Source organism: Eucyclogobius newberryi, unplaced genomic scaffold (assembly GCF_026437365.1).
Source record: "Eucyclogobius newberryi isolate DKJ021-1_F unplaced genomic scaffold, fEucNew1.0.hap1 SCAF_3, whole genome shotgun sequence".
In the NCBI taxonomy this organism is placed as follows: Eukaryota; Metazoa; Chordata; class Actinopteri; order Gobiiformes; family Gobiidae; genus Eucyclogobius; species Eucyclogobius newberryi.
The window spans coordinates 19,988,551-20,008,084 of NW_027315945.1; the positions used below are offsets into that span (position 1 = coordinate 19,988,551).

The 19,534-nt window shown below is 40.7% G+C and overlaps 1 protein-coding gene across 1 annotated transcript; it reads right to left on the reverse strand.

Annotated features, from left to right (window-relative positions):
• Positions 1-95: 95 nt before the first annotated feature.
• Positions 96-18,416, reverse strand: dop1a (DOP1 leucine zipper like protein A). The gene is made up of 37 exons (XM_072461302.1): positions 18,234-18,416; positions 17,798-17,979; positions 17,542-17,712; positions 17,191-17,380; positions 16,962-17,060; positions 15,766-15,865; positions 14,903-14,985; positions 14,246-14,360; positions 14,023-14,143; positions 13,832-13,951; positions 13,625-13,742; positions 12,982-13,011; positions 12,219-12,485; positions 10,997-11,501; positions 10,623-10,906; positions 10,403-10,555; positions 10,178-10,278; positions 9,829-10,094; positions 7,639-9,742; positions 6,746-6,857; positions 6,469-6,651; positions 6,206-6,331; positions 5,973-6,107; positions 5,832-5,887; positions 5,659-5,763; positions 5,468-5,534; positions 5,244-5,388; positions 4,484-4,563; positions 4,075-4,184; positions 3,846-3,995; positions 3,684-3,745; positions 3,415-3,567; positions 3,006-3,142; positions 2,864-2,919; positions 2,603-2,767; positions 2,395-2,524; positions 96-678 (listed from the first exon to the last, which is right to left on the reverse strand). The coding sequence occupies exons 1-37, from the start codon at positions 18,369-18,371 to the stop codon at positions 370-372; spliced, it is 7,428 nt and encodes a 2,475-aa protein (XP_072317403.1). The 5' UTR covers positions 18,372-18,416; the 3' UTR covers positions 96-369.
• Positions 18,417-19,534: the final 1,118 nt, after the last annotated feature.

Below are 19,534 nucleotides of genomic sequence, written 5' to 3' on the forward strand. Positions count from 1 at the left end.
TCCCTGTTTGGAATCCTATTAACTTCTGACCTGATTCAGATAAAATGAAAAGATAGACAAACACCATGTAAAATCAAATGAATTGAAGCAGCGTGTAACCCTTCATAGAAATCTTTATTAAGTCACATCGATATGGAATGGCACAGCATCTTTACAAGGTCCTGACGGACGTACATGAAATATGTTAAAAGTCTTCTCAGATCTGCCCCATATATACAGATAATTAAAATTAAATAAAATTGCTTTAAAAAGTTAAATTATAATAAATACAAAACATGTACAAACTATTTCCCCTTGATAATCCCTTGTTTTTCATGTACAAGCTGAGGTTTGTCACTAGTGTTGATCTGTTTATTTATTTGATGTGTTTTACGTTTTGATAAGGCCCTCAAGAAAGTCCTTCTCCACCATTTCCTCAATGTTCTGTCTCGCTCTGCTCCAAAAGACTTTCTGGCTCTCCAACTTGTGTCCGTCCTTGTTTCCTGGGAACGATGCATTTGTGGAGTTGTGGCTGTAGGTCGGGCCTGATCTGCTGCTGCATTTGCTGTTGAAAACTTGACTGAGCATGTTGAAGAAGGGCAGTAGCTGTTCAAGGCTCCGGATCACATAAAGGGTCAGCATTAAATGACCAGGCTCCCAGGACAAGGTGCGAGTGGTGCTGTCCTCCTCTGGGTTTTTCTATGAATAGGTTAAAGAAATAATTATTGTTGTGCTTCAGTTTGCTTTAGTGTTTCATTGCAGTATTGGATGTGCATTCAGGTGTATTACCATAAAACAACACCACTTTATAATTCTCCTTGTACGTCTGAGAAATCTTTGAAAATATTTCCTGCTTGGTTTTCATCACAGTTAATGTAAATTTGATTTATATTAACTGTTGCACAGGATCTCATCTCTGCTGTTTGCAGACGATGTTGTCCTGATGGCTCCATCAAACCCGGACCTGCAACATGCACTGGGACGGTTTGCAGCCGAGTGTGAAGCGGCTGGGATGAGAATCAGCACCTCCAAATCCGAGGCCATGGTTCTCGACCGGAAAAAGGTGGCTTACCCTCTCCAGGTGGGTGGGGTGTCCTTGCCCCAAGTGGAGGAGTTCAAGTATCTCGGGGTCTTGTTCACGAGTGAGGGAAGGATGGAGCGTGAGATCGACAGGCGGATCGGTGCAGCGGCTGCAGTGATGCAGTCGCTGCATCGGACCGTTGTGGTAAAGAGGGAGCTGAGCCGAAAGGCAAAGCTCTCTATTTACCGGTCGGTCTACGTTCCTACCCTCATTTATGGTCATGAGCTTTGGGTAGTGACCGAAAGGACAAGATCGCGGATACAAGCGGTCAAAATGAGTTTCCTCCGCCGTGTGGCTGGGCGCTCCCTTAGAGATAAGGTGAGGAGCTCGGCCACGCGGGGGGAGCTCGGAGTAGAGCCGCTGGTCCTCCACGTCGAGAGGAGCCAGCTGAGGTGGCTCGGGCATCTGTTTCAGATGCCTCCTGGGCGCCTCCCTCGGGAGGTGTTTCAGGCATGTCCCACCGGGAAGAGGCCCCGGGGAAGACCCAGGACACGCTGGAGAGACTATGTCTCTCGGCTGGCCTGGGAACGCCTCGGGATCCCCCCGGAGGAGTTAGAGGAAGTGTCTGGGGAAAAGGAAGTCTGGGGAAAAGGAAGTCTGGGAGTCCCTGCTCAGACTGCTGCCCCCGCGACCCGGCCCCAGATAAAGCGGCAGAAGATGGATGGATGGATGGATGTGTAAATCCAATTTAATAAATAAAACACTGATACATCTTATTTGCATTACATATTTGTATGTTTTGCTTTAGTAATATCACAACATTTTTTGAAAGGCAGCATGCGCTCTCTTAATTAGTAAAAATCTAGTGCCGTCAATCGATTAAAAAATTTAGTCAGATCACGCTTTTCAAATCTGGTTAATCACACATTGCATCTTTTTAAAATGTCATAATTTAAATTGAAGTATTTACACACATCTTAATCAAATTAAAAAACGTAGGTTAATTATTTCACAAATCTAATGAAAGTTATTTAAAAGCCCAATTAATAACAACATTTGGTCTAGACATTGTATTTAATGTTGAATTTGTGTGGGAAAATGTTTCAGGTAAATGTACATGACTAAACAACAAGTTTAATGTGTTAAAGACCAAGTGTAACTGGCTCTTATGATGGCAGATGTAGCTGCTGCGTTTGGCCAGACATCTACAGGTGTGCTGTGGTAAAAATGTGCGTCACATTTCACTGGTTTCGCAATCTCAATTTTCTATGATTAATCGCATGAGTTATTGTGTTCACAAAAAACATAATTGTGGTATTTATTTTCTGAAATAAATCCCTGGCCTTATTTTACATGATTAATAGGCATAATATGAGGAGACAGAAGAACATTACCTTGGCTCGCTTCCTTAAAAGTTTAGCCAAACGAACAACATAAGGTTTGAACTCTCTCTGGTGAGTCCCTTGGCGTCTTCCTTCCAACCCTGAATCATCTGAAGCCTCTGGGATGAAGGCCCAGCGATACCTATAATAAAAGAAGAAAAGAAAAAGGTCAAAAAAATATAAAACCGAAGACAAAATGTTACATGTCTGTCTTACTGACATCTGAAACTGTGGGAGGCTCTCAGGAGGAAGAGTGAGAGCCAAGTCCAGAAGCTTGCATGCTGACAAATAAAGATTGAGCCAGCGCTGGCTGTTGTAGGATGTGGAGAAACCATTTCCTCCAGAGTAAGTGGCCTCCAGTCCTGCTACAGAGGGTCCAGAAGTCCTACACAACAATAGAGAACAATTCAATGGTGCTAGAAGCTGTTTTTAAAGTATTTTTCCTGATGAAATAAAATAATAATAAATACAAATAGTTTACCTTGATATATCTTCATCTGCAGTTAGCTCTTGTTCCATCAAAAGAAAAACCTGAACCTACAAGGATAATATATTCCAGACATTGTAACTGTATCATGAAAAGACAACAGTGTGCAATTATAAAATGGTATTAAGTGTCCTACCAGTTCAGTGATCATTGTTGGCCAGAGAGACGTGAGGTGTTGAGGGGACATGCGCAGTAGAAGCACTCTAAAGAACAAAAACACCTGAGCATGAAGGATCGGTACCTGAGGAAGACGCAGGCTCTCCACCAGACGCTCTGAAATCACAAACACAGGAGAAATGTTACATTTCTACATATACAAAAGTAACACATATAAACGCGCACATAATGCACGTCTCAAAGCTCCTTACAGAACAGAATCAATCATTCACTGCTCGTCATACCCAGTAAGGACCAGCAGTGAACCTTTGAAGCCACAGCGTGTCATTTTACTCTACTTATACACAACATATGCATAATCATTAAACCTTTACCCTTTAGGTTGGTGGTTACTTCAGCTCCGTAAATACAAAACTTAAACTGTTAACCTTGAATATCTGGGAGATATTTCTGATACTGGTCCACTTCACTGCTGTAGATAGTAAAGGCCAAACGTTTGAGCAGCATGGCTCTTTGTTCCAGCTCAGCATCTCTGTTTGTGAACAAACTCAAGGAGCTGCTCTGAGCCACAGCCACCCGAGCTGCAGGAAAACACATTTTGTTAGAGCCATATAACAAAAATGTATTGAATAATTAGTCAGTATTAAATGATCGTTCATAGTACAGACCAGTATAACTTATACATTTTGGAACTTACTCATGAGGTCCCTAAACGTGGTCTTGTCATGAGTCATTAAGTGGTCAATAATAGCTCTCCAACTGAAAAAGAACATTTATAAATTATGAGCAAGGAATTCAGACAATAGTGATTTACGCATGCTCAATTTGTGACAAATGTAACTGGTCTTAAATCACTCACTGACTAACGCAGGAGGAATCCATCTGGAAGAAAGTATGGTCCATGAAAAGGTCAAAAGCCTCCTTCTTCCAGGCTCGGCGGGTGTACTGATACCCACTGAGGCTGCTCAACAGCTGGATGCAAGCCCTGTAGCTGGGGGCATTGTGAGCACTACAAAACACCACAAACAAATTCACACATTTAGTGACTTCTGATGCAAAATGCAAAAACACACATGTTCAGTCCCCACCTGTGGTTTCGGAGGTAGGGTACTACGTAGTGCATAATGTTAACCAGCAGTGGGATTACTCTTTCCTTCTCATCACTGTAGAAAACCATGTCCAATAAATGAGCCAAAACCTACAAATGGAAGTCCAACATGAAAAGGTGCAGTGGTGTGTTACATGAACTAATCCAATAATCTGTGCTGTAAACAGCCATGAGGCAGGGGCTAACTGAATCTGTTTTCTAACAATGTGGACATAAATGGCATGAAGTACTGAGCTTGTTCTTCAAATTATACCGCTATTTCTATCAGTACACTGATTTTAAGGTCTGCAAACCACATTTTCTTGTCAAAACTTAAAAATAATTATATAGATGATTGCCGCAGAAAAAGGTTTGCTAAAAGACAAACTGCAAGAAGATCCATGTTTTACCTCAGCTAACAAAGTGAGGGCATGGACACTGTATAGCGATGGCGTAAAGCTGGAGGCCTCCATCACGGTCAGCATTAAATCTAAAACACAAAGCAGTTTTACAAATGACATTTGATATCCACATCTACAAAAAGTGATCGTAATAATTTTTTCTACATCAGACAAACATTCACAGACTAGGGGTTGTGTTCAAAATATTGATACAGCGATATATCGTCACAGACTTTTCACAGTATCAATGTTTTTTTTAATTGAAAAAAAAAAAAAAATTGGCCACTAGGCTTTAAACGAGGTAGAATAGTACTTTTGATATGCTGTTTGTGCTGCGCTCCTCTCGGCCCAGGTGAGATTGAGCTGTGGACCTGATCAGGAGCTGATCTGTGCAGAAGATGCTGCTCCAGCATGTTCAGACCAGGCCAATTGTTTGGCAAGAAACATAACATGCAATACTTTACTAGAATGTGTTTCATATATTTCCATTTGGATCAGTTGGTTGGATGTATGAAGGTTTTAGAGCATGATGGATTTATAAATAAGTGCTTTGTGGATAAACATGAAATATCATACATTTTCTCATCTAGAGTTAAAACATTATCAATTTGGTACATTTTTAAGACACTTTTTTCAAAAATGTATCGGGATACGCCTCGTAATGAGGGAATTGTATCGGAATATACAAGTATTGGGATACGTATCGTAACGTGACCCCTGGGATACGTATCGTATCGTGAGGATCTCGGCAATACCCAGCCTTACTAACCTTCAACATCTGTCTCCAGGTTGGCTCCATCCACAACAATCTGAGGAGAAGGCTTCACTTCCAGGTTTCTTCTCAGCCACGTCGTTTGTTCAAGAGAGGAACCTGCAACTGTCCCAATGGCCTCAACTATTTTATGTGTCACATCCTAAAGAGATGGAACAAAGGTCTTTGTAAATCTATAAAAACAATGTTTTAAGCAAAAAGCATTTAAAAAAAAAAGTTACCTGTAGTTCCCTTTGGTCTTTTTTGTTTTCAAGATTTGGGTTCTTCAATATGAACTCATTCAAAACTCTGGATAGGAAAAACACAAATACATTTTTAGTTCATCTATTGTAATTTGTAGTGACATATACACTACACACTACACAAAGTCTTTAGAGACTCTAGAGTAGATGTCAATACACATTAAACCAACCCCAGAATGAGGAACTGTCCTGGGGCAGGCAGGCCTAACTGTACAGAGTCCTTGAGCAGAGCCAGCAAAGAAGGCCAACTGTCAACAAGGCTAGAGACTGGAATCCTGGGACAAAATAGCATACATTAATCCAAGTAAGAGTATTCAGAGTTTTTCTAAACTTAGTGACTTACCTCTGGACATAAGCATAGAAAAACTGCAACATGCAGACCTCCAAAGACAGGTGTTTCTGTGGATACAAAAAATATAAATATTCAACAAATATATAGTTGAATATATATTGTATGAACACGTAGATTAATATGAAAACAAACCTTGTCTTTTGCAATAGCTGGAGGCTGTTTCAATACCTCTTTCACAGTCTGCATGACTGTTTCAGTCCTCATAGCACTCACGGATCGAACCAACTCAACCAGGAGCAGCTGTTCATCACTGGCTACAGGAATAACCTACATGAGAAACATTTAAAATCATATGAAACCACAAACATATCATGGCCATAAGAAAATGATTTTCATTTGACTTTTGAGTGTTGTTAGACTCTTACCTTATTTCTCACAGGTGCCTTAACTTGTTTGCGCTCATTCCAAACATAAGCTATTGCCGCCATAAAGTGGGCTCCGTGGTTCATAGAAATTGGACCCAGCAGTTCAAGGATTTGTTGACGAAGGTTCTTCATAGAAAACATAAAGGAAACACATGAAACACATTTATGAAAATGTGTTTTTTCTTCACTTACACAATTTTTAACCCTTGCAACATATATGCTCAAGTTACATTATTATTGACACAGTGGATGGTCAACAGTACCTTGGTGGAGCCCAGATTAATGTTGGACGTTGAGCAGGCAGAAGCAGCGGCTGGCTTGTCCGAGTTATCCGCCTGGTGAAGCAAGCTCCACAGCAGAGTGACGGATGACATGATCGTGTGGAGAATGGACAGGATTCCTGAACGGGCCTCAGCCAAGTGTTTCTGGTCTACACTCACTTGTAACTGTGGGAAAAAAAGTGAGAAGTAATTACACAAGTACAGGAACACAATTTAACTATATATAAAGCTTTAATGACTTGTATCACAGTGCCCTCACCTGGTGGTATTGTGAAGTAGGATCCAGTAGGCAGTAATGAATAATGGCCGTCACTCCTTCCAGAACAGTGAGAATGAGATCAGGAGGAATGCACAGAGCCATCCAAGAGGGCCTTAAGGAAAAAAATCAAATAAGATCACAGGGGGAAAATAGCTGTTCAAGTCAAACACACAATACATGCACCGCTTCAATGCACATACATACAAGCAAGAATGCCATCTAGTGTCCAATATAAGAATGTCCTAATGACTCAATCTAAAATACAATATCTTGAGCAATTTATGCTTCTAGATGTAATCAGACAGGATGTTAACCCTTAAAGTGCGTGGGTTAAAAACACGTTTTCTTTTTTACCATTTGTTTTTTTTTTAAACTAAAACAAAAAGAAAAGCATAAAATCAACAAACACACAGACAAAAAACAACACCACCACATTTCATGTTGTGGAGGAAGGGGAGAGGCGTTTTATTAGAGACGCCTGTGGGTCATCCAGACCCGAAGATAGCACGAGGGCTAAAATGGAAAATTAAAAGTACCGGTATATATAGGGGTGGGCGATATTGACAAAAATGAATATTTCAATATTATTTTGGAGTATCCTGATAACAATACTTGGACGATATTATGTTGAAATATATATTAAAATGCATTAGTTGAAGTTTAATTGTCACACAAATGTGAAATGCAGACATGTCACCTTATATGTAAGTTTCAAATATTCCTTTTTTTATCAGCTTTTTTTTGTATTAATTCTGTAAATGATATACTCAATATCGAAATGCCGAAATGTTCTAAAAATATAAAAAAAACATTGACAATATTATCTAAATTTTGATATATTGCTCACCTATACTTAGATACAACCTAAATCACATAGCATTTTAACACAGTACCTGCTGTCACTGATTCCAGTCTCATAGCGATACTGCTGCAGCAAGTTGTCCAGGTTCCTACATAGTTGTAGAGTGACAGATGCCACCACCCTCCTCAGGACACGCCCCATGTACGGCAGGGAGGCTGTGATGAGCCCAATCCACTGGGGGTGCATCTTACAGGAGTGATGCTGATGGAGCGCCCTGATAACCGCGCACAGAAACAAACCCTGTGCTGTGATTGGCTGTCCAGAGAGGTACTGCAGCGACGTCATTGGCTGCCCAGGGTTGACATGCTCAACTTCTCCACCAAGAATTTCAAAACCTGCCGCAGAACCAGCACCTGGACCAGAACATCCTGCTCCTCCTCCAATGGGACCTCCTTCTCCTCCCTCCTCAGCTGGAACCATCACTCTGTGTTCAAGGACAACCAGACTTTGCAGTAATCTTAACAGCTGGGACTGGACAGCACTGCAACTATCTATCTGGTCCTCGGAAAGGTTAATAATGCTGTCTTCTGATAACCCTTCTTCCACTGTTGCCATGTTGACACCGGCAACTCTCTGCTCGTGCCATTTTTGTGCACTGAATATTGTGGACAGCAAACAATGAAGCACCACCTTTTGAACCTTGCACTTAGAAAGGACATCACTGATAAAACTGGCAAAGCCCTTAGCGGATCCTCCAGTGGCTTTAGCGAGCTCATTGAAAAGCAGTGTCAAGACCTCAACACTTGTGAGCTGCATAGCTCTGTTTCCGGCCAAGTCTTGAGAACCAACAGCAACATGTGCTGAATAGTAACTTCTTAAAAAATAAAGGCATAAAGATATAATGATTTCCAAATACATTGCACTGCGAAATGAATGGGAGTGAGAGTCTTGCGGGATGGGACAGTAAAAGTCTTTGCCCATTACTGAAATTCTGTGGCGTGCAAGGAGATTCTGGAGCAGGGAGAGCTGTGGAGTGTAGGTGTTATTGATGCTAGTTGTGGAGATCGCACTTACAAAACCTGAAGGAGCAGCTCTTAGCATTGCAGCTACAGCTGACAGTGCGTGGAGTGTGCGAGAGGAGTCATAAAGTTGTAAATAAAGTAGAACGTGTTGGTACAGAGGATGAATGTTGAAGCGAGGCGGTGCAGAGGATGCCCTTCGTCCTGGTACAGTGCCACCACCCACAGGTCCAACTGATCCTCCGCTTGGAGACCCCATGTCACTCTCAATCTCTGATACTTCTCCTTCTCCACAGCTGTACCAGTTTTCCAAATCCAGACTGTCCCCAAAGAAAATGCTTGGAGGTCTCAGTTTATCATTTTGATTGGAGGCTTTCTTCTGCCTCTCTTCTTCCTTTCTTTTTGACTTTTTGATCTTGGGTTTAGCGCCAGGAGATTTGTCAGATAGTTTTTCCATAATCTTACCTTTTAAACTGAGCTGGGTGCTACTATGGCTACGTTTACGTGTTTGAGGGTCTTCCACCTGCAAACTGTGGTCAGGTGTGGCTGGATCTAATCTATCAGGTAATGTTACGATAGAAGGGGATGAGCTGACACGAGTTATTCCTTCTTTGTGCTGGTCTTCTGTAGTAACCTCCGCTGGTGGGACTGAGAGAAACTCCAGTGTTCCTTCAGCTAACATTTCAGGTAAAGTTTGGTGATTAAATCCAAGAGGTGGGCCTTGGTCAAGCTGGACCCCAGTGGAGGTATCAGAAGAAGTGCTATCTGTATCAGTCTGTGGCCAGTTTTCGTTATCAATTGATCCTTTTTCCTCATCTACTAAATGTATAACTCTTTCAATTAGCTCTTGCACAACCCCGGACACTGCCTTTTCAATTGAATCGTCTGACAGATAATCAGATGAGCCAGTCTGCTGCTCTGATCCAGTAATATTACCCCCTTCAGGGTCTTCAAAACTGCAATTCTCAACAGTAGATGACTGTGACGCACTAGACTCCGAGCTATGTGGCTCCCCCTGTTGGTCACTGGGTTGGAATTCACAAGCCAGTGGCAAATTCTCACTGCTCAGGCTCAGAAATGACAGACTGTCACTCAAAGGGTTAACTGTAAGGCAAAATGGCTCCATGTCATTTAATGTCAAGCTTTGCAGCTCCTCTTGTGTCATTCTTCCCCCATCTAATAGACAACAATAACAATATAAAATATTTTTGGGAATCCAAATCCAAAGCAAATATATAAAACAATGATTGGTTAAAACTTACTTTCTGAGAAGCCAGAGTCTCTATTATAAATGGTATCAGGGGTGTCCTGCTCAGGTGGCACTGGAAACACTCTGGCCCAACAGCGCTGGGCCTGCACTCTCTGAATGGACACTCTGTGGGTCTTTGGATGAAGGAGAAGAAGCAAAAGCGGCTCTAAAACCCGTGCAATGTCATGTCGCTGAAGGACTTGATTCAACCAAGCTCGACCCACGGCACTGGTACAAGGGTCCCAATAGCACAGACTGTCCAGCATAATCAGGAGTGATCTAAAAAACAAACATTAGTGGAATTAGCGTGCCTTTGTTTGGTATCAATTTGTTATTGTAAGATTTCCATTTGGCACACAAACCTATCAAAAGTGCGATTAAAAGGAGAGGACTTGGTCATGTTCAAATCTCTTGTTAAGTGCCAGAGAATGGAAAACTTCACATGGGCCTCTAGTCGTACTCTCTAAAAGAAAAGTGATTCAATTAATTAATCAATAATAACACAGTTTTAAATAAAATAACAATACAATCTTCATATAAATCTTTATCTGCATGAAAGCAGAGATATATGAATATTTAGTGCAGACCTTGTCTCGGTGCATGAGCTGTTTGCTGATAACATCCTCGCAGATACTGGAGGATGGCACCAGGTTGTGGAGTTGATAAAAAAGTTCCACACTGCGTTGATGGTGCTGAGGTGTTGCTTCACTCAGCTGCTCCCACAGAATCAAAGCCACACTCTGGACAAAGGGTAACAATAAAAGTTATGCACCGAAACTGAATGAAGTTCACAGCATTATGACTTACTTTAAAGAAGTTGGTCTTGTCTGCAATATACTTGAGGATTCCCTGAGTGAGTGGAGGTCTGATGATCACAGCCACTCGTCCCTGGCTGGGGCTCATGGTTTGGAAGGACTCAGAGCTTCCCCCTGACGCCACACTTTCAGCTGCCACCATGGCAACCGACTCTGTGAGCCCCACCAGATCCATGAGCAACGAGATGGCTACACCCTTAAAGCAGAAATCTGTGGCCAAGCAACAGGCATCCATCAGGTTCTGGAGCCAGATGGGGAGTCCCACCTGCTCATTGTCTGTGTCAAATCAAGCAGAGAGGATTTAGCATAACTCTCATAATAATAGTTTTTACTCCAATATTACAGTCAATGCATAGGCCTACTTACCAAGTTGCTCTTCTTGTGAGGCTGAGGGTTTCAGGTTGCCTTCTGCAATATAAACAGGAAAACTAGAGCACTCCAAGAAGAGTTGGCAGGCTGCAGTAAATGCAGCAACAATTTCTTTTTGAGCCAACTCAGATTCAAATAGTTCTGTTTGTTGAACAATTGGTACAGAGCCCTCTACCACCAGGGTTTCCACGTGCTGGGCCTCAACTCTCTCATGATCAGGAACAACATACAGTGTGATGAGGCGCGAGAGAAAGAGCTGGAAATGCTCCAAACAGCATTGCATGATAGGTTTGTCCAAAGGATTGGCCTGAGGCAGGCCTGAGGAGCGTTGGCCCGTTTTGAGAGCAGTGGTGGCATTAGGAGTCCTCTCAGCTTCCTCTCCATCGCCTTGGTACTGCACAAAGTCTGTGAAACCACTCTCTGGGGAGCGGGCGCTGGGAAGACTCTCACCCTCCTCAAATATTTCCCTACTTGTCGGTAGCTCTAATGTTGAAGGAGGAGTCTGAAGAAAATAAAAATGTTTGTGTGAATTCATTGTACAGAAGAAGTGTACACAGGTGTTTTAGTTGTGAATCCAACTAGAAATGTTTGAACATAAAACATTGCATTAAAAACAAAAACTAAACTCTCAACTCCAGTACACCTCTTGGTATTTGGACTCAGATGGCATGTAAAAAGCCAAATTCTCTCTGTGGCCCTCTGGGTGGAGCTGGGACTGTTATGGTATCTCATAGATATGTGCAGAGCGTTTTCCACTCTGATGACTAGCACACCCCTGGGGGCCACAAAACCCTGTCTCCTCCTTTACAGAGAGCAAAGCCAGACTGGGCTCAGCTGTAGGTGAACCATCTTCTGTCTTTGTGGTCTTTGTCTGCATTGGCCTCATGAGCCTGAAACACTTCAATCCAATCTACCTTCCTCTACTTTTATTCATTTGGGCTTAACGTTTCACAATTTGCAATGGTCCTCTTGATCAAGGGAACATTGATCTTTAAAACCTTAAATACTATGCTTAAAAAATATAAATTCACTGTTGATTCAAAACAGGCCAGATACTAACGGGAGCCTTAGAGACAGGATTTAGATCAAAAAAGGCTTTGAAGATGTGTTTAACTTATGGACAAAAAAAAAAACAGACTTGGTAGAGACTAATCCTGTGAAGCAGTTTAAAGGGATTGCAGCAAGGCGAGTGTTGAATAGAAAACTTTTGAATCCTCACCCGTTTCTCGTCCATGTCTTTGGGCCTGTCTGATGCTGAATGTGATGGGGCCGTGTTGAGGTTCGAGATGCCTGAAGCTTGGGGGCCTGGGGGTAACACTAGAGGTGACACCAGAGGGGGCTGCACTTTACTAAGGATTTTTGAACAGAGGCGAAGGCAGTGCGTGAGTTCTCCGAGGCCCAGAGCCTGGAGGTGAGCGGTGAGAGCAGCCACCATCCGCAGCAGCAGCTGAGGGAGATGCTCTGTCTGGATCTCTATGTATGTTTCCTGTGAAATACAGTTACAGTGAGATATGGAATTCTGACAAACTTACATATTTCTTGTTATAATTCAAATTATTAATAATCTGAGAAGCAGTCAAGAGGTAGAATATTTCTTAATATTATACTTGAACATAGCATTTTATTTTAAATGAGCAAAGGGTAAAGAACAAACTTAAATGTGGGTCTGAGCCAAAACAATAAAATACAGTAATAAGCATAGCATATTCAAGTTACATTAATCCAAATATGCAAGTTTAGCTAAAGCAGATGCATGCATGCATGCATAAACATCAGTCACAATGGGCAAAGATTTCATTTTCACAAGATCCACACCAAACAGCCAGTATACACATGGCATTATTATGAGAGCCAATCTTTTTAATGATAACTTGAAGCAAAAAAAGATCGCCTCAGGATAGTTGGCAGGAAATTGCAGAAATGTGATCATAGCCTGAGTGAAGCAGAGTGAGGTGGAAAGGCAGGAAAGGGCAGTACTTTACCTGGCAGATTACCCTCATGCTTCTAGTAGGCTTCAGGGAGAGAGAGCAGATAGTTTGAACAGACAGGAGCAAGCAGAGCACAGGCAAGACTTTGTTTGCAGGAACACTCAAAACATCTCTCACTCAAAAACTCAGAACACAGGGCTCTCTCGCCTCTACGGAAAGGCCAAAGCATAAAACAAAGGCATTTCCAAACTATTCAGATTGGAAATAATAGTTAGGAAGTGTATTGAGGCCAGGTAACCTCACAGGGCCATTTGGACCTGTGCAAGGATTGCAGATAAAAAATACACCCAAGTGACAAACACTAAGAAATTGAAATTAACAGGGAAATAACAAATTGGCGATGTTATGTATAACTGAGGTTGGAATACACCAACAATAGGGTGAGTCACTTTGGCAGAAGAGCAAAGGCCAATTTAGGCAATGTACAGAAATAATGGAGCAATTCCAAACACCTTAATGAGGGACACATAATACACAATTGAAAAAGATTAGTCTGAAATTAAAATAAGGGCTTAGGTAGAATTAATATATAAGAGGACAGAGAAAGAAAGTAGGGAGGTTTATAAGAATTTCAAAGAAAAGGAATATATTAATACACTGAAATATTTATAAAGACAACAAAATGAAAAAGCCTCACCAATGAAACAATATCCAGAAGAAAATCAACGAGGGAACAGAACTCAACCAGAGATAGTTCTGGACAGTCTATGGCGCCGGGGTGTCGGGGGCCCTGAGCTCCACCGTTCACTGCTCTTCTGTAGATGTCATGTTTCAGTTTTTTATTTAGTACAAACATTTATGTGCTGGTCCTTTTAATGTTGAACTGAAGAGTGTCATTACACACCTGCAGCACTCCTCAAACCAGCGGGCGATGTAGTCCCACATATAGTAGGGCTCAAAAGAGTTAAACAGGAGATTGGCCGTTTTTATTAGCTCTGCTGTCTTTTTATTTTCTCGCAATTTACTGTGGAAAAAACATTCAATAACAAAATTACATTCCAAAAGTATTATTTGAGGAGAATATTATGTACCAACCTGCTGAGGTGTGTGTGATCTTTGCTAAATGGACTTTGACTTTGGAGATCCAACTCTGTCCGACACTGCGTATATAAGGTACGAAATACCTCAATTAAAACATCTTCGAGGATTGCTGGGCCTGGAAAAGGACATGTTTATTTTTTAGGATATTATGACTTGATTGAATGCATTTTCATCTAGACTGAGTTGTATTGAAATTTGCCAATCATAAAGTGTTTACCCAGCTCTGGTTTATCCAGTAAGCTAATGAGAATGCGAAATGGCTTAAGGTCATGCATGAGGATGCTTTCCTCTTCACCACCTCTGGCTTTGCCCTGCAAGATGCCCACCATTGCCTGTATAAAGACACATAAAGACCCCTTCAAACACAAAGAATACATTGGTTTTGAAAAAAAAAAAAAAAACTGTATTGACTTATTCAACACACACTTATGCCAGACACTTAACGCGTGGCCAGCCACATAATTGGCTGATGCCTGAACAGACAGTCTCTGTAGTACCAAATGTCTCCCCATGGAGGGAGCCGCAAAACTGCATCACACCAGATGGCACAAGAGTAAACCAAAAACAAAAACTTCACTTACTGCTTTATGCGACCTACTCCCAGGCCCTGGTGTACCAAAGCACAACATGCTGGCACAACCAGAGAAGTGTAAAATGTTCAGTTATGCTAAGTACTTATCAAAAGCCATGCTGCAGGGAATAAAGTAAAGAGGATATCTGGACCCAGGAGAGGCTGTGGAAGGTTGACCAGAGCGGATGAAAAGAGTAAATATAGCTTCAAAATAAAGCTCTGTTTGAATAGTCTAAAACCTGAATGTACATAGCCTTCTAAAAACTCCTTACATGTCTATGTCCTAAAAAACATAAGCCTCACCTGCACCAGCATATCTTTAGAGTAGGCATTGAAGTAATGGCTAGCGTGCTCTTCTGGATTGCTCTGTCGTGTACTGCGGGGGCCTACCGTCACCCCCAAGCCTTAAAAACCATACACATGCAGGGTTAATGACAATCATAAACAGACTACAATATAATATAGTGGAAATGCAAAACTATTTGCATACTATTATTAGCAGCTTGAAAAAAAGAAATACTAACATTAGTTCGGTAATATAATAAAGACCTAACTAGCAAGTTTAAAGCAAGAAATGTAACAATAGCAACCCTATGTGTGATTTCCAGTCATACAGTCAATACACAGACTTACCAGCAGGATGTCCACAATAAATTCGAATGCAAGTAAGAAAGAAATGACTACAGTGAAAAATCCTGTATAGGTGTATCGTAATGCATTGTTTAAAATGTATATCAGAAGTTCCATCGGTAAAACATGATGGTGTTTGTTAAGTGAACAGAGAAAAAGCAAACTACAGAAAATACTACTAATTCAATTGGGTCGCAGATGCAATTTATGTTGATACAATGTTACTTCTGCATCATCATTTTTACTTGAGTTAAACAATACAAGTAAGTACGTAAGTACATTATGGTACCCACAGCTCAAACGCAATAAGGTGTGTTTACATGTTGTATCATGTCTGTTCATTGACATGCACTGTCCACATTTATTGGGGGCTAACAGATTTAGAACCGGCTTTTCAAAAGCTTGTACAATACACTTTATGAGAGAAACTAAATGTGCTTATTTACAAGAAAAACATATGCACTAACACATAATATTTCACTTTTGAGCTAGGCCTCTGATATACATTTCAATGTGAGTATAGTTTAAGTTCGCACCCAGCAGCCAGGCGTAGAGTCTGCGGTTCAGGGACATGTCTCTTCTCAAAACCACATGCAAAGCGGCTGACAGGATCCGGATCATGTCTGGGCGGGTTGCCTGATGACAACATAATACAGCAATACATTTGTCTAGTCCTTTCATACATTTATTAAATTACACCCAAGCAAAGAGAGCCAGTTTTGTGAGTTGAAGGATTTAACGAGTTATTAATCACCATGTGGTTGTCTTGAGTAGCACCATCAAAGCCAAGGGCTGAGCGATATGGCCAAAAAAATGTAATCTAAATGTTTTGGCACACTTTGGAGGATTAAGATTTTAAATAGATTTGAATCAATCGAATGCTGCTCTTTAAGACGTAACTCATAGCCCAAAATATTTTGTGGTGGTTTAGTAGGCTACAAACTTTTTATTTTGCCATCTATTTAATTTAATATGCGTTTGTATTAGTTTTATCTTAATTCAACAGTTTTTGTCTTTCTGACAATCACAATTTCGCCGTTCTCTTGATCCACTTCAGGCTAAATTCTTGCCGCTTCATTCTGCACAATAAACATGCTGCGAGGCTGTTACTTTTTTTCTCAGAAGTGACGAGACGGAAACAGTGATCACAATCACTGTACACTCAAAAATCAATAGTAAAGGCCCGCCAAAAAGATGATTGAAGACTGTAGATTGTTCGCTGGACTCTTCGCAAAAATATGGGCGAGGCAGAACTGCTGCTGCTGTAATGTCCCGCGGCTCTGTATCTCAGTGCTCCTCAGACGCTCCTCCTTTTACTGATTAAACTACATTATGCCTCCTCCAAGTAATGCAAGTAATGGCTCTAATTAAGTGATAAAGGCTTACAAAACTGGCGAAAAGCTTTAGTTGGTCCCGTTTTTTAAAATAATTGCGAGAGAGAGGTGTGAAAAGACGCTAAATTTGTCTCTTCGTGCGCACGTCTGGGCACAGCGCAGGTGACCTCAATACGACAATTTAGACATTTTTCACATTGATTAGACACAAATTAATTGAACTAATTTGATTCATCACCCAGCCCTACAATTTAGGCAAACAATTATAGAAAACATTATGCAACTTGCAATATTACAGTTAGTTGTGTAATACAAAAATATAGTGACATAATCAAATCCATACACTATAATACTGTAAGAAGTACTGTAGCACAAACATCAAGCAAGTGTTATTGTACCTGACTCATATGAAAAGGAAAACAGAAGAGTATCAGGTCCAGTGTGCTCCTTTGGACCAGCACACTTGAGTCCTGGACTGATGTACTGACAGCTTCCACCTGTCAGCAAAATCAACACACACTGAGTGGGACTGATCCTGAGAATAAATAACTCCTTCAAGTAATTCTATCCTTTCAAATGATTATGTAGGGGATCACAGGTTAGTTGATAAAATCATCTTGTACGTACCATCAGTTCAATGTCATTGCCCATGACATAAAGTTGGTCCTCCATTGAGAGCTTGCGGTTGAGATGAAGCAGGACAAAGGAGACTCCAGGCAGACGCACGGCGGGGCTGGTCAGGATACTGCCCCACAAGGCACTGTAAAAGGCCGACTGCTCCACCACAGCAGCCACTTTTTCCAATAGAGTGTTAGTTCTATCAAAAACAAAAATAAAACGTACATATTAAGTCATATTAACCAACAATTTACAAACAAAAAATATGTTTTTGTGACTACAGATAGTGCTGATTTATTTTTAATGTATCATTTTAATTGATCTATATGGACAGATCCAACACTCCAAGCCACTACATACCTGTCATAATACTCCGACCCCTCCTCTAGACCAGGAAGTACACCAGTCAGGAGTCCCTGTAAGCCTGGTTTTAGAGTCTTTCCCAAGGGCAGATAATAGGTCTCATAGAGTCCAAGGAGCACAGGTTTTACAGACATAGCAGCATTGGATAGTAAAGGGAAGAGTCCAGCGCTGCAAATATCATAAAACAGAAAAATATGTTTAAGATACATGTACTATACTGGCTCCTAGTGGTGTTAAAACAAATACTGCATACCTGTAAAGGAACAGATCTTTTGCAAGCCTTTTGGAACCAATAATTTTGAAGATTATCTCATAGGTTTCCAAGGCTTTGCGGTGAACCCCACTCGGAAGAGCAGGATGGAGGCATTGGGCCAGCCGTTTGCCTATTGTCAGCTTTTTGGGCACCACTTGGTATTTTGCATTGTTCTGCAAAACCTGTAGGAGTGAATAAATAGTTTATAGCCATTTAAATCCTCTAATAAATTACATTAAAATCATAATATATCAACATCCACATTTGGGCCATTTGCATAAAATAGAATAATTATAATAATTAAAAGTGTAATACCTTAAGACTACAAGATATGACTTATCATAAAAGGTCCTATTAAGGTAATTACTTCTACTGACAGTGTAAAATTATAGATAAAATCATATATGTTCATATATATTTTTCCATATAATCTTACTTTGTTGAGTTTTCCCAGAGCCGAGATAAGGTCGGCCCATTCACTGGAATACTCAAAGTTCTTGAGCGCTTTGTCCACTGCGGCAACATAGTTCCTGTATTTGGAGTCACTGAGCAGCTCCACTTCTTCTGCATTCATCCTCTTTGGTGTTTATGTGTGATGTCAAACACTCATAGACACATCACACCTGTACAAACACAAGCATTCAAATCAGTTTACTCAAATTACAAAGTATGAGTATTGGTGTGATTTATCTGTGTTCATTAATAATACTTAATAATACCAACAGCATAATGAGGTCATCATCAGCCAATAATAATGATAATAAAATAAAATAATACAATGAATAATATTGTATTTTATGTCAGAAATCAGCATAGAAAGTTTGGGAATTAAATATTACTGCCTGACAAGCAGTTGTGTTTTAATAAATAACTAAATAAATGAAATGATAACAAACACATTATTGCATATTTGAATACGTATAAGATTACTTGTTTAATTACTTTTTGTGAGTATAACCTTTGTTCTTACTACAGACTTGGTACATTGGAATACAAGGCGCTCTTAAACACTGAAGGTTCTGCGTATGTAACAAGAGCTAAAGCTAGCGTGTATGAACACTGATGTTCATAAGCAGCACAAGTCATCTCAGCTTACCTTTGTTATATTGGCCGATGACCGTTACTGAACCATGATTCTTGACCAAAAACAGCTGACAACACCAGGAAAAAGACAAGCAAACCGGCTAATGTTGGTAGCAGCTGGTTAAATGATGGAGATGCAGGGCCTGGCTGCGATGTCAGACGCCGATTCAATGTGTGTTTTCCACATACGGAATAAAAAAAACATGTTATATATACGTATTTGCATTTCTCATCACGTATTACTACCACTGTGAGTGAGCATAAACAGTGGTGAGCAGGACAAGTCTTTAAGGAAAGACACAATGCGATCCGACTGACAGCTCCCAGACTGCACTGCAGTGTACGTGCCCTGCTCTTCCGCATGCACGTTTGCCGTCAAGTCAGCGCTCATTACAGCGGAAAAACAGTTTGGACTTGCTTTGCATGTTTGAGGCATTATAGACTATGGTTTGAGGTAAAAAAAAATCGAATACAGTTCATTTGATTGGTATTTATTTCTCTAATACTATGTGAGTAAATACACAGGGTTATAATCGGAATGTGCTGATGGCCATCGTATAAATGCATTTAATTTATTTTATTTTTTCAAGAAATACTCCCTGGTTTCGGTGACTTCACATATCCGGTAGATGCCCATTTCATTGTTATTTTTGA

Excerpts from the sequence above, each read along its gene's own strand:
- dop1a (XM_072461302.1), bottom strand. The coding sequence starts at position 18,371 with ATGAATGCAGAAGAAGTGGAGCTGCTCAGTGACTCCAAATACAGGAAC. Across the intron at positions 3,143-3,414 it reads ATATCTCCCAGATATTCAAG|AGCGTCTGGTGGAGAGCCTG; the intron begins GTTAACAGTTTA and ends TTGTGATTTCAG. Across the intron at positions 679-2,394 it reads TTTTAAGGAAGCGAGCCAAG|AAAAACCCAGAGGAGGACAG; the intron begins GTAATGTTCTTC and ends ACCTATTCATAG.